A 15,077-nucleotide genomic window follows, 5' to 3' on the forward strand; every position below is an offset into this window, starting at 1 on the left:
GGCAGACAAGAGTTAAATTAAAATCTTCAGGTTAAGGTCAAGATACAAAGGCCTATGTGCATAGCAGAGAAGAACAACTCAGAAGCCAAGGGTCAGCGTCCTTTTTACAGCCATTGAGTCCTTGATGGGATTATAATGTGAGTCCCTTCTAGGGGTACGAGAGTGTCACATATTCATGCATGGGGCTGGTATTCAAACACTTTCATTTGTCCAAGAGCCTGAAATTAGGACAAGAGCCCTGAGTTACTGTGAAACTAACTTGTTGCAAGGTAGTAAAGAGCAACATTGAAATGCTGACATGGAATTAATTCCTGTTCCTGGTAGTGTGCAAACCTAAGACCGAAAAAAGGAAGGAAGAGGTGTTAGAAATTCTTGATCAATAGATCTGGCTGGTTCTTTTCTCTCAGACCTGCTCAACCCTTGAATTTTACCAAAGGAAACCTCAAATGTGATTGTGGCACTGGAGAGCCCAGCTGTGGCAATTAAGGCGGATAACAGAAGCTCAAACAGAGTCCTCATTAATAACTTAATTAAATATGCTCAGGACATCATTTTCCTTGACTATTCAAATTTAGTGGTCGAAGAATAACTCTGCTGGGTACAAAAATATAAACTGATATAATTTATCATTTCATCGAGCTGAATAGAAATAAATGTGTTAATAAGGATCCTTGAGGATGAAACCAGCTACTTGTTAGATAAGCTTTACATTTGGGGTTTTTTTCCTTTTAAAAAATTGAGATTTAAGTCATATAATATAAAATTCATGGTTTTAAAGTGGGCAACCCAATGATTTTTAGTACATTCACCGTGTTGTATAACCATCATCACTGTCCATTTCTAGAATACTTCCATTATCCAAAAAGAAACCCCATACCCATTGGCCGTCATCCCTGTGCCCCCACTCTCCACCCCCTGCCAACCATTAATCTACTGTCAGGGAGCTAATAAGTTACTGAAATGGAATGATACTGGTGTTCACTTGTTGAGCATCTCCAATGGATATAGGCTCAGAGAAGTTAAGAAACTGCCTCCAGGTCACACAGCAATGATATGTCTGAGCTACAGTTTGAATCTACATGTCTGATTCCAAAACTACCCACTGCTCTGCAGTTACACCATGCTGTATCTTCTGGCATTTTCCTTTTTTTCTTTTTTAATTAATTTATCTATTTTACAGAGAGAGAGAGAAAGAGCGTGAGAGCATGCGTGTGCATGTGAGCGGGGGGAGGAGCAGAGAGAGAGGGACAAGCAGACTCCGTGCTGAACACAGAGCCCTACATGGGGCTCCATTTCACAACCTTGAGATCTGAGCCGAAATCAAGAGTCGGATGCTTAACCGACTGAGCCACCCAGGTGCCCCATCTTCTGGCATTTTCCTTAATTCACACTGTATTTCTCATTTTAAGGAAAAATCACCTATGATGGTGACGTGTAGATCTCCAAGTTTGTCCTAGCCATGAGATGTGACTTGCTTCGCTTCCAGGTTGGCAGGCTTATTTTCCTGCATCCAAACATGTATGCCAATATCAGAATGTCACGGACCGAATGTCAGGATAGCATTTCAGCACTGATTTTCACCTTGAAACTCAGCAAAACGCTGTGTGATATTGACAAGACGTGGGTCCCCATGAACACAGAAGGCTGAGTGGAGAGTGGGTGCAAGGCCGGATGAAGAATGTGGGGCACAGGCAGCTGCCACCAATGCCCCTGTTTCTTGGTGGATTTGCCATAGTTCATGGTTTCCTCGGTGTCTCAAACCCATTTAAACTCAGAAATTCGGGGCGCCTGGGTGGCTCAGTCGGTTAAGCGTCTGCCTTCGGCTCAGGTCATGATCCTGGGGTCCTGGGATCAAACCCCGCGTCAGGCTCCCTGCTCGGCGGGAAGCCTGCTTCTCCCTCTCCCACTCCCCCTGCTTGTGTTCCCTCTCTCACTGTGTCTCTCTCTCTGTCAAATAAATAAATACAATCTTAAAAAAAAATAAACTCGGGGCGCCTGGGTGGCTCAGTCATTAAGCATCTACCTTCGGCTCAGGTCATGATCCCAGGGTCCTGGGATCGAGCCCTGCATCGGGCTCCCTGCTCCGCGGGAAGCCTGCTTCTCCCCCTCCCACTCCCCCTGCTTGTGTTCCCTCTCTAGCTGTCTCTCTCTCTCTGTCAAATAAATAAAATAAAATCTTAAAAAAAATAAATAAATAAACTCAGAAATTCAGGTTCATGTTACCTCAATTCACTGAAACTGATCATTATGGGTTGATTTTTTTTTTTTTAAGATTTTATTTTTAAGTAATCTCTGCACCCAGCGTGGGGCTCGAACTCACAACCCTGAGATCGAGAGTTGCACGCTCCACTGACTGAGCCAGCCAGGTGCCCCTGTTATGGGTTGACTTGTATCCCCCTGCTATGAATGTGACCTTATTTGCAAATAGAGTCTTTGCAGATGATCGAGTTAAGATGGGGTCATTAGAGTTGACCTGGATCTACTCTGACTGCGTTTTTATAAAAAGGGGAGATTTGGACACAGAGAGACACACACAGGGAGAAGGCCACGTGAAGATTGGTGTCACATTGTCACAAACTGAGGAATGCTAAGGACGGCCACAAGCCACCAGCGGCTAAGGCAGAGGCCTGGAGCAGACCCTAGCCTCACAGCCACAGGAGGAACCAGCCCTGCCCACACCTTGATCTTGGACTTACGGCCTTTGGAACTGTGACAATTAATTACTATTGTTTAAGCCCCTCTATTTGTGGTCATTTGTTATGACAACCCCCAAAACCAACACACCAATGGACAAACCAAAATAGCGACGGATTAGTTTGCAATTAGAGCTACACCTGCCCAGGAGACATTTATTTGTGTCTTCTGTCCATGACAGTCATCAGCAGCCACACTGCTTATGGAAGGTGCCACGTATGTGTGGCCACTGTCTTCTGGAAGGGCTCTGGTTTGCAGGCTTTCGTGGCTGCTCTGGGCCCTTCAGCTGGGCACTGTTCTTCCCCTGCATTGACTGCCTTACCCGAATCCAACCCTCGCCCAGACTCTGTCCAGTCTCCTTAAGCTTACTTCTCATGTCCTGATTCTCCGCCACAATGAATTGACTTTATAATCTGACTCTTACAGGGAAACCTATTTCCTTTATTTACATTTTTATGGGGGGGGGTGTCTTCTGTTCTTTTCTAATTTTCTTATCACTTTTTTCTGAAAACTAAGAGTCATTCATCCTTCAAATTATTATTCCTAAAACCAGTGACTGTTCTCAGCTCCAGGACTTAGAAGTGAGACCTGTGAAAACGTTTAACCCCTGTGGCAAAAGGGATTTTGTGGCTGTGAGTAAGTGAAGGATCTTGAGATCGGAGGTTATGCTGGCTCATCTGGGTGGACCCAAGGTCATTGCAAGGCCCTCACAAGTGAGGCAAGAGGGTCGCAGTCACACGGGGAGATTTGAAGATGCCATGCTGCCAGTTTTGACAATGGCAGGTGGCCTCCAGGAGCTGGACGAGGCAAGGGATAGATTCTCCCCTAGACTGTCCGGAAAGAACACAGCCTTTGCTGACACCTTGATGTTAGGACTTCTGATTTTAGAACTGTAAGATAATAACATCTATGTTGTTTTAAGCCACTAAGTTTGTGGTCACTTGTTACAGCAACAACAGGAGACTCATACTTAGGGGGAGATAGACAATCAAGAAGTAATTGAAGAAAATCTGTATTATTTATCTATACGCATATATATTATATGTATATTATGTCCCTGGTGACAACCGAAGATGTCTCAGGACATTGCCATTGTGTTTTGGAAGCCAAAATTGCCCCCTGTGGAGAGTCGGTGCTCTAGAGGGAGCTGACTGACGTGGCTCAGGCACGAGCCAGCTGGTTCCCCAGCGTGATGCCAAGTCAGGGTTGGGAGGCTCCTAAGGAACGCATGGCCCCGACGCTTGCATTCAGGAAGCAGCGGCAAAGCATCATCAGGAACTCACTAGACAAGCAGACTCTCAGGACACCCCCGGCGCCAGCAAATCAGGACCTGTGATGTAATGGGAACCCCAGATGGGTGGGAGAGGCACTGGTTTGGAGCGCTCTCCTGCGATCTCTCCTCGGTGGTGGGGACGCTCCCCCAGTTACAAGCACATTGATTTCACGGATATGGTGGAACACTCTCCACGTGCCAAGTCTTGGGTCTGGGCTGTGAAGGGCTGCCTCGTCGTTCTGAAGTCAGACCGCCTGACTGTTTCCAAGTCCGTGAAACGAAGGTGGTGATAAAATAGTCCCTATCCCGTAACCTCTATTTCGAGGCACAAATAAGACATCCACCCAGCAGACTCGGCTCGCTGCTGGGCACTCCATGAATGTTCAGTCTTTGCTACTGTGTTTATCTATCTACCCATCTGTTTTTCTGTCTGTGTATTGAAGGCAGGCAATCGGTGTAGGCGGGATGAACAGACCTACCTCCTGGGCTTTTGGAGAGGATTATATGAAGTGAGTCTGTAAAGTGCTTAATTCCTAGTCTAGCATAAAACAAACACTCCGCGAATGGTTGCAACTAATATTATCTTCATCTTTTCTTCTCAGAAAACCCTGGTAAAGGGCTTCACAGTTAACAGTGTTCTCAGCTGCTTACTTGGACTTACACTCGAGGTGTGCCTCCTCTCCTGGCCAGAAGGGCTGGCTTCGAAGGACCTGAGCTCACTGGTGGTAATTGTTCAACCAGGAGCCAAGCGGTCAGTCCCTCCATTCCGCCAGTCGGAGACAATCGAGGCTGGTCTCCATCTGCCTGTGATCTGTTGGCACAGAGGTCATGGAGCAATTTCCCCCACACAACAGCTCTTGTGGGGAGCCCTAAAGGTTCTGTACAATGAAGGGTTGGTGGTGGTGTCTGAGGGAACTTGTTAGTTGAGAACTTTTAGCTGCAAGTAACTGAAATCCCAAGTAAAGGACATTTTACTTTCTCGCGGTTAATTTTATTTTCCCACGGAACCGCAAGTCCTGAGGTGAGGCTGTCCGGGGTTGGTAATTTTAGTAATTTGGTGATGTCATCTGAGACCCAGGTTCCTTTTCTATGTCCCTCCTGCCATCCTTGGTGTGTGAGTTGGCTCTCGTCATGGCGTCAGGATGGCTGCCACCACTCCAGGCATCACATCTTTATTCACTGAAATTCAGAGGCAGCAAAGGAGAGCTATATGATCCTTGTGTCCAACTTTAAAAAATAAGGAAGATTTTCCAAAGCCCATCCACTTACTCCTCTTCAAGAAGCCTTTCCCTTCAGTCTCATGACCCTTCCTAAACAAATCACGGGCAAGAAGAATGGATTAATTTTATGGCTCAGACCCATCTCCCCATAAGCGGAGTATGGAGTCACTTTCCTTGAGCACATAGCCACGAGGCAGAAGATACTCCCAAGCAAAACTGGGGTTCTGCCAGCAAGAAAGGTGAGAGAGGCCTGGATTTGTGTGGGTTACCCACAGTGCCTGCTTCAGAGGATTTTACCCCCATCAGACTCTTCAGCTCCTGATTCCTTCACCCCGATGTCTTACTCAAATAGAGGCAAGAAGAGTAGAATTAAGGCACCAAGTGAATTTCTGGGGGAGGTGGTCATTTTCAAAACTTCTGCAAGAAATTCCTATCTCTACGGGAGCAAACTGATTCCAAGACAGATTACACAACACTCTTGGGTTCATGGGGGTCCACGCTAGGGGAGAGAAGCAGTGTGAGGTAAGAAGGGGATTCTGAGACTGCACAGGATCAGCCCCTCAGATGATCCCCAGCCCCAGATGTCAGAGTGGGAGAAGACACTAAGGAGCCATGCCAGCCATATCATGAAATATCTGATGGGCATGGAGGATGGGGCGCCACATGTGGGGTCACCGGGACTGGGGCCAGCAGCTGTGGCCGCCATGCTGAGCCCAGCTTCCAGAAGGACACTTCCACGAGCGGTCAGGGTGGGAAAGGAGAAAGTGGAGGAGAGTGGCTGTTACTGTTAGCACAGTGATGTTAGCACATCCGTCCCAAGGAAATCTCAGGAAGAGCTGGAGAAGGGGATCCAGGGAAGACCGGGGGTCTGCAAATTGTACGCACCAAGACAGAGTGACATGTTTTACTCCAGGGCGAGTGTGGCACGGAAAATGTGAACTTGGTTGAACTAAGGACTTTCTTTTTGGTGAAACAGGAAAGTTTAGCACTGGAGTCAAGCGCCTCACTTGATACTTTAGCCTTGATTTACCACCTAGAATGTCAGCCATCTGAAGACCAGGATCATGTTCCAAGTCTGCCTGGCACACCTGCCTAGTGGAGTGTCCCCAGCATAACAGGAGTCACAATTATTTCCAAATATGTGTGTGTGTGTGTGCGTGAGCGCGCATGTGTGTGTGTGTGTGTGTGTGTATATATATATATATATATATATATATATATATTTTTTTTTTTTTTTTTTTTTTTTTTTTTAAGTAGGCTCCACACCCAATATGGGGCTTCAGCTCACAACCCTGAGATTAAGAGTCTCATGCTCTACCGACTGAGCCAGCCAGGTGCCCCTCTTTGCAGATATTTTTAACAGCCTTTTTTACATGATGAATATGACATCCCAGCACACTGCAAATTACGTAGCACTGCAAAAGTTCATCTGTGTAATAGTGGGCTCAAATATTTATGAAATAAGCGTCGCAGTTGTCATTACTTACCATGATGACTTTTAAATTATACATTGAAATCATTTTAGCTTTATGAGACATGGGCAGTTGAAATTAATTGAGCAGGGAGTTGGTGTTTAAGGAGTGATAACAATCATGCGTGGCCATTAGAAGGAGAAGCCTGCAAAGGACAGCGATAAGGAGGTTAATTTTCCTCAAGAGTCACTTAATGGACACTCGCGCTAAAGTTTCTGTGTCCAGAAACTCACAAGGAGAGATGTTTCCCTCCAGGAAGTCTGCTTTGGTTTACTCTGGAGGTGGATGTTTTCTCATCAGCGAAAATGAAGAGGGAACGTGGGGGCAGTTGAGCTTGTCCCTAACAACAGGAGGAACATAATGTCCCGGAAGCTAGAGTTGGCACAGGAGAGAAGGGGCCACAGTCCAGGCCTGCTGTGCCAACCTGGCACGCGTCTGGACCTGCCGTGTGCATGGTGCTTTCCCACCTAGTATCTCATTTTATCTCTGAAAACACCCTGACGGACGGGCAGGGCCAGCATCCTCAGCCTCACGAAGGACTCTGGTAGAGAGTTCGATGTCAAGACCACATTCCAAAGCAAGAACACTGATACCCCATGTCCCCCCCTCCCCAGGGTCTGTAAATGCCCCTGTGTGAAGTGGGGAGGCATTGCACCCCCCAAACAGTCTTTCGAAAGGAAATACTGGAAATAAAATTATTCGTGGACAGAACGTGGTACCAGAGAGCTTGTGTTTTCCTAGACCCTAGATTGTGCTCTCGAGGGAGGGAAGGCAAGGCTCTGGGCTTGGGGTCAGGTATGTCAGTGGTGGTGGGTGTGAGTTCTGGGGCCAGGGTGGAGATAGGGCCCTCCCCGGCAGGAGGGTGCAGGAGGGTGGCCCTGCAGGCAGGACACCAGCCTCCATCCTCCACTCCCTGAAATCAGATTCCTGGCTTCCTTCAATGGCTGGCCTTCCCACTCCAGGAGCAGCAGACTGGGGGCCACCGGGAGCTCAGCCCCTGGGGCTCAGGGACCTGGGGCTCCACCCGGCGCTCAGAGGGCATTCTCGAATCTCTTCCCCTCCGTCTCATCTGTAAGTGCAGATACAATCAAGTGATTCATTTATTTGTTAATGAATTGATCTGTTGGTGCTCTTGGGAGAAAAACAAAAAAACAAAAAACAAGCACATCAAGCCCTTAGCGTGGCTATGGAGTCCTGCACACGGTGAGCCCTCAGTGAAGGTTGGCGATGGCTATAGTCACGATGATGATGCAGGACTAACGGGAATAGAAATAGAGCGGGACAGAAATACTTCACATGACTATGTTACAGTAATTTTAATGGATAAATGCCGAAGAGATGCTTGTCCCCTCAAACCTATGTACAAATGCAACCTCTGAAAAATAACCTGGTTCGGTTCTCTCTCCCATGGCTTGCTGTCACCCTCCGAGGAGAATGCACCTGCTGTGATGCTCTCATTAGGAGAAGTTAATGCCCGGTGCCACAGGTCGGACCATTCGAAGAAGACCACTTCATGTTCTGAAACCCGAGCTGGGGTTAAACCACATAGCTCTTTTATTCTCACATCTTCTAATCTTGGCCAAGAAGCAACACGCCACTTTCTCAGAAGCCCTCAGTCTGCCATCTCCTCTAAACGGAAGCGGCCCCATTCTCCATAAGAAGTTGTGCAGAACAAATGTATGAAGTGGTCCAATGTCTTGCGTGAATGCTATTCTTCAGAGGTCTCAACTAAGCCAGGGGAGCTGGTGGAAAAGGCTGTTTAAGGAGAAGTGACCATGGACGAGGGGTGTAAGTTCGAGGAGAGAACAGAAAAGCTCTCACGTCAGCTGACGCAGCAGAGCATGTTTCCTGGCGGGCGAATGCCGGTCATGGGCATCAGCTGAGCGCTCGGAGGCAGAGCTGGGAATGGAGAGCACGGGCCAAGCGCTGTTAAGTTGGACGGCGGGTCAAGTTCTGGGTGTGTTCTCACCTCCCTCTTTCACACCATCACACCTTAGATCTCTGCTCTTTGCACATAACTTGCCTCTCCTCGCTACCCCACAGATGGGACAGCGGAACAGTCTGTGATGTTGGTACCATAAAATAAGGGTTTCAGTCTTGGCTTCTTCTGATTTCTAGTATTTTTAGTCCTCTGGAGAGCACAGACCCCCAAATAGTTTTTCAAGATTTTTCAGGTTTTGGGACTTAGAAATGGCACCTGTGCCCATTCTGATGCCATCTGGCTCCTAAACGTCAGCTTCTACAGCAACGGGAATGATACAAATCTAGCCTTGCTCATTTTTTAAAAATAAAAACCACTAGGTTCATAAATGTTTTATTAGGTGTAAGAGTACCAATGTCCTTCTCCCAAGTCACAGCAATGATTCATCTCATGACATGATCTTGAAGAAGATATTAATATTTTGTCCATTTTCAACTTAATTAAAACACTTCATGAGAAATCGTTTATTTTGCATAACGCCCATTTTAAAGTTTACGACTGAAACTAACCCACAAGAATTCAGTCTTTCAGCCCATAGGTACTGAGCACGTATTCTACGCTCGATGTGACTTGGGGCCACCAGCTATCAAAGATCCATGCCTTACTCTGGGGGGGTGCTCAGAGGCTGGAGGGATGGGGTGTCTGAGCCACGGACTCCATAGTCCCCCACTCAGCCCCGCACTGCTCTGGAAGGGAAGACCACACGCCCAGATGGTGTTAGAATGTACAGCTGCTGGCTTGACCCCATTCTGGCCTGGGCCTGGGGTCTGCAGCCTTGGTTTCAGAGGGTAAGGACACCAAGAGGTGTGGTTAAAAGGGAGATTGCAGGGACCTCACACAAAGACGTGTGGTGAGGTTGAATTACTCCTTCCACAGTTTGCTGGCAGCCCATAATCAAAGCTAAAGCTGCAGAGCCCGTGTTCCCTGCCAGGCCCTTTGCGAGCACCTCGCTGAATTATTGTGTGTTATATCCTCCCCAGCAACCATGATGATCCCATTTTACATATGGGGAAATTGAGGCTCAAGAGGCTAAGGACTGTTGAGTAAAATCATGGGGCCCTAAGCATTTGAGCTGGAATGTGAAACTGGATCCTTTTGTCTCCAGAGCTGAGACCCAGCCAGCACCTGGTTTTGTTGCTAACTATCTGCCGAGTGTCTCCAGGAGCGCGTGTGCACTGAACCTGTCAGAGTGCTCCTGATTCTGCCCCCATCACTTTTTCTCCAGAGGGTGGGCCTTTTCCCAACAGCGCGTACAAAGCAGGATGGTTTTATGGCGCCTACTATGTCAGAGGACTCAAGTCTTGCATTCATTCTTGTTGTATATCTTGATGGTTTAGCCTGGACGGGAGCAGAGGAAGCCAAGACCGTGAGCGGCTTTGTGACTACTGTTGTTATATTAGCGCACAGCTACTTCCAATTTTACACAATCTTATAATATTTTGGAAGTGATTAACAGTCATGACCTTTTCTTCATAAGGTAGGCTCTCCACCCAGTGTGGGGCTTGAGCTCATGACCCTGAGAGCAAGAGACACGTGCTCTATGGACTGAATCAGCCAGGCGCCCCAATCATGACCTTTTTTTTTTTTTTTAAAGATTTTTTTTTTAATTTATTTATTTGAGAGAGAGAGAATGAGAGAGAGAGAACACATGAGAGGGGATAGGGTCAGAGGACGAAGCAGACTCCCTGCCGAGCAGGGAGCCCGATGCGGGACTCGATCCAGGGACTCCAGGATCATGACCTGAGCCGAAGGCAGTCGCTTAACCAACTGAGCCACCCAGGCGCCCAATCATGACCTTTTTAATAACTGGGAGGCTGAGGCCAGGTGAGGCATCGAGGCCGTCTTCCTGAAGGATCTCTGAGGACCATGGAGAGGCACCCTGTCAGGGGGACAGGCATCCAGCCCTCGCACTCCTTGGCTCAGGGCAGAGCTAGACGCTTCAGCCAGAAAAGCAGAGATTGGCCCAGCCCCATTAGGGCCCCAGAGACCATCTCGTGAGCCATTCCCTCACTCAGCAAAGAAGGCCTAGAAAGAGGGGCAACTCGAAAAAACCACCCAGACAACTTCCCCACACGTTTGATTGTATAAATAATTTATTTCTGTTCACAGCATCATATATGCATATAAAAGGGAACAGGAACAGAAGAATGTTCAGGACAGAGAATTACAGCAGTAGAAACGAAAACTGAAACCAGGAGACATCGTCCCAACACCATGACAGAGAATCTGTGAAGAGAATCCGTTTGAAACAAAATCGGCCTCCCTGTGTCTATGAGAAACAATTTCAAAAGCTCACGTGGGGAGGCCAACTTCCTCGGTGTGAAACCCATTCATTCTCCAAAGGCCAGGAGGTATAATAAATCACTGATGATATGTAGGAGAGAACTCCCCCAGGACCACTCCAAGGTGATCTGATGTGCGCTTCCTCTGTTTGGTCAGAGACAAAAATGGGCTATTATTAGGTCAAACATGACAGAAATCAACTGAGACTCTTAACTATTAGTGGACACACCACAGGGCTTTACTTTACTGCACAATTACGAACAGCTGACTGCACCCTTAAGTCTTGATAATGCAAAACCCAAAATCATGTCGCTTCGTTGGTTAAGCATGACGGGATCTGAACAGTGATCTCGAACCTAAGTATGGTTAGCACGAGATGGTGACAGTATTTGGCATTGGCAATGTCACAAAATAAATATATTATTCTCTCAATAGTGTGGAACTACCAAAATGTCAAAGTGCATAAGAAATTGTTACATGTGAAGAAAATAAAGGAAGATGGATTTTTTTTTTTAATAACTCTATACAGAATCTTCAGATGATGGGACCAGCCCATTTAGAAATCAGTGACTATGCTGTCGATATGTAAACCGAAATCCTGCAGGCTTTCACACTTCGTTAGCTCTCTTTTCTCTACTGAGTTCCTACAAAAAGACCAGCATTGGAGAGGTACCAAATTCACCGACAAAAGATAAAAGGAAGATGGGCTAGGTTTCCTCTTTTCCAATATTTCCTATAAGAATTGGGTTTCAAGCAGGAAGCCAGGACTTCAACCTCTGGTTCTTAAATTAACTTTCTGAGTGCAATGGACAATAGGCATGGATTTATAATTTGACTAACTCACATGCCCAAGCATGATCATGCCCCATTTCTATAGGCCTCCTTCGTAAAAGAAATTTCTCATAGTGAGGGGAGGGGGCGATACACATAATTCTACCTGTAAACATGAATTTTCAGAGGAAATAAAAATCAAACAGTTAAGTGTTAAGTTTCCCTTTCGATACTGTGTTTCAGGGTAAATGACATCTTCTGCAAACCAAGACTCAGTCCTGATTATAAAGGATTTTTAAATTACATTATTAAAAATATGTATTTATTCTTCTTTTGCTTTATCTATTTTCCAAAGCCTCTTTCAAGTAAACTGTGAAGTGCCTGAGTACAGTGATCATTACATCACACGCTTTCTTTTATCTCAAGCACTCATTGTCTGCATTTGCTACGAAGGCCAGTTCCCACAAGAATGGATTAGGAAGGACCTCATCCTTGTGCTTTTCCTTCGCTCTTAAATCCATGCAACGAGGTCGGCTTTTGCAACAAGGTGGGGTTTTACTTTTTGGTGCATGACATCAAATACTCTAACGAGACATTTCTAATGAAATACTTAAACCAGATAGGCCACAATGAACCAAATTAGAAATCTGAACATGTTGCCACTTGCAGCGTAAAGGGATCTAAAAGGGCAGAGCAAAGTCTTTCCCCCCCCCCTAAGGTGAATATTTCCAAGGTGAGTATTCGTTTGTAGAATTTTTTTAAAAACATGTCTGAAAACCAAAACCCATCATCAGGCGGTTAGTATTACAAGAGGCATCCCTGGCAAAAACCATCTTGCATTTCAGCACACATCTGCAGCTGGTGTGCTTACACAAACCAATCAGTAGGCTAAGAGATTTTCAGATTCCACACATATGGGTCTAGGTATTTATGCCGATTACACAGTACAGAGGGAGGTCCCTGTATCTACACATACACCCCAACCAGCATTTACGCCAAGAGCCTTACCCTTTAAACACCTTTAACTATCCTGCAAACAGTAAATACATCATTTGCCACCACCTCCGACAGTTTCTTTTTTTAAAATTTTTATTGGTCTCTTTGTGTGATAATGACCTACACATGGACAGTGTCCAAACCCTCTGGAAGATGTCTGATTCCAGGCTGAAAAGCAGTTCTCAATCGAACTGGTCTTCCGTAGCCACCATAAAGCACCAGGAAAGGGGCATCTTCGCGGCCATTCACCAGCCAAGGCCAGCGGAACGCCCGGGGCTCTGGGGCTGCTGTATTGTTCCAGGCAGTCCTCTCATGGCCCAAATCCCCACCTCGTTTGGGCCCAGAGCAGGACAAATGAAATTTCAACAGGGGCCTGCCCTGTGACATAAAATTATCCAGCTTCCAGAGCCCATGAACGCAAGGGGCAGCAGTTACCCGCCCCCCCAGCACCTCCCACAGCCATCATGCCCCCAAATAGGTACTCCCAGGGTTCTGGGAACCGCATACCTCCGGTAACTCACAGGTGGGAGCCCCCAGTGAGGGCGGGGCAGCCTGAACTTCTGGCCCCGCTGGAGGAAGAAATCGCTTTTGTCTCTGACATCTGAGCCTTCCACCTGGGCCGGGAGGGCGGACAGCAGGCCAGGCACGTCCACTCCCCAGCGCCCCCCACCCATTAGTAGTAGCTCTGGCATCCAGACAAAAGGTCCCCTGAGCTGGGGGTGGGGGCGGATCGAGGGCAGGCTGGCAAGTCAGCGTACACACCCAGGTTAAGTCACTAGTCCTGCGTCTGGGTGCACAGATTCCGTTTTAAAAATTCGAAGCATTGCTTTGGTTCTCTGTCTTTGTTCGCGGGCGCAGATTCTCGTTCATCCACCCATCCATCCATCCATCCATCCATCCGTCCGTCCATCCATCCATCCCTGACCCGCTGGCTCGCTCCCGGCTCGCTCCCCGCTCGCTCGCCACCGGAGCCGGGCGCATTACCGCTTCTTCTTCTGCTTGAGGGACTTCCTGCGTTTCAGGATCATCTCATAGAGCTTGTCCATGCCCTCGGTGAGGCCCTCGCCGATGATGGCGCACGCCGGCTGGACGTGGTAGGTGGTGGCCGGGATGAGCTCGTGCAGCGCCAGCTGCTTCTCGATCTCGGCCACCGGCAGCGACTTGGGGAGGTCCTGCTTGTTGGCGATGACCAGCAGCGGCGTGCCCTGGTTCTCGGCGAACTTGGTCACCTTGTGCAGCTCCGTCTTGGCCTCCTCCAGCCGGTCCACGTCCACCGAGTCCACCACGTAGATGATGCCGTCCGTGCAGCGGCTGTAGGACTTCCACAGCGGCCGCAGCTTCTCCTGGCCGCCTACGTCCCAGAAGTGGCAGCTGATGCCCTTGGCCGTGCCGTTGCTCAGCTTGATCTTCTCCGTGTTGAAGCCGATGGTGGGCACCGTGTTCACGAACTCGTTGAACTTGAGCCGGTAGAGCACCGTGGTCTTGCCGGCCGAGTCCAAGCCCAGCATGACGATGTGCAGGGACTGGAAGGCCGAGATGTTGGAGGAGATGTTGCCCATGGCTCCTCGCTGCGGCGCCGGCCACTGCGGCGGCGACGGGAGGGCGCCGCCCCCCGAGCAGTGACGGGCCCGACGCGGCCGGGCGCACCTGGGCCGCCCCTGTCGCCCTCCGCCGCGGGCACCGGCCCGGCTCGGCGTCCGCGGGGCGCACGGCTCGGGGGCGTGGGGGGTGCTCAGACGCCGCGGCCCCCGCGCCCGCGCCGGCCGGGCATCGCGTCTCTCGGGCGGGCTTTTGTCTCCCGCGAAGCCGCCTCCGCTGCCGCGGCGCCGGCTTGCTCGCGCCCGGCGCCCTCCGCCGGCCCCCGCTCGCTCTGCGGCTGCCTCCGGCCGCTGCCCGGCTCTCTGCCGCCCGGCGCCCGGCGCTCGCCTCTGCCTTCGCGGGCCGCTGGGCCGCTCCCGCTCCCGGGCACGCCTCGGAGGCGCAGGCGGGGCGCGGGCTTCCCCGGGCGTCGCTGCCGGCGCGGCCGCCTGGCTGTCCCCGCAGTCCCCGCTCTGTCGCCGCCGCCGCCAGCCTGCAGCGGCGGGAGGGCGCCCGGCCCCGCCCCCGCCCCGGCCCCACCCCCGGCCCCGCCCCCCGGCCCCGCCCCCGGCCCCGGCCCCGCCCCCGGACCGCCCCGCCCCGCCCCCGGCCCCGCCCCGCGAGCACCCCCCCGCCCGCGCGCGCCGCTTTCGCGCCTTCCGAGCGTTCGAAATCGCCCTCCGCGGCCCCCTCCCGCGCGGCGCGCAGACAATGGGCCCGGGCCCCGCTCTTCCTCCCCGGCGGGCTGACGAGTCTTATAAAAATAGCTCCAGGCCCCCGGAACCCCCAGCCTCGGAGCCGGGGCCGCA

General features: G+C 49.8%; 1 protein-coding gene across 1 annotated transcript; it reads right to left on the reverse strand.

The window, feature by feature from the left end:
• Positions 1 to 10,715: 10,715 nt before the first annotated feature.
• ARL4C (ADP ribosylation factor like GTPase 4C) lies at positions 10,716 to 14,754 on the reverse strand. The gene has a single exon (XM_045867684.3). It carries the CDS (start codon positions 14,247 to 14,249, stop codon positions 13,671 to 13,673), a length of 579 nt encoding a protein of 192 aa, XP_045723640.1. The 5' UTR covers positions 14,250 to 14,754; the 3' UTR covers positions 10,716 to 13,670.
• Positions 14,755 to 15,077: the final 323 nt, after the last annotated feature.

The sequence above is a fragment of the Mirounga angustirostris genome, unplaced genomic scaffold, assembly GCF_029215605.1.
Source record: "Mirounga angustirostris isolate CCGP_5_RB_7025 unplaced genomic scaffold, mMirAng1.0.hap1 SCAF_3, whole genome shotgun sequence".
Lineage (NCBI taxonomy): Eukaryota > Metazoa > Chordata > Mammalia > Carnivora > Phocidae > Mirounga > Mirounga angustirostris.

Coding starts and splice junctions, on each gene's coding strand:
- ARL4C (XM_045867684.3), bottom strand. CDS start 14,249: ATGGGCAACATCTCCTCCAACATCTCGGCCTTCCAGTCCCTGCACATC.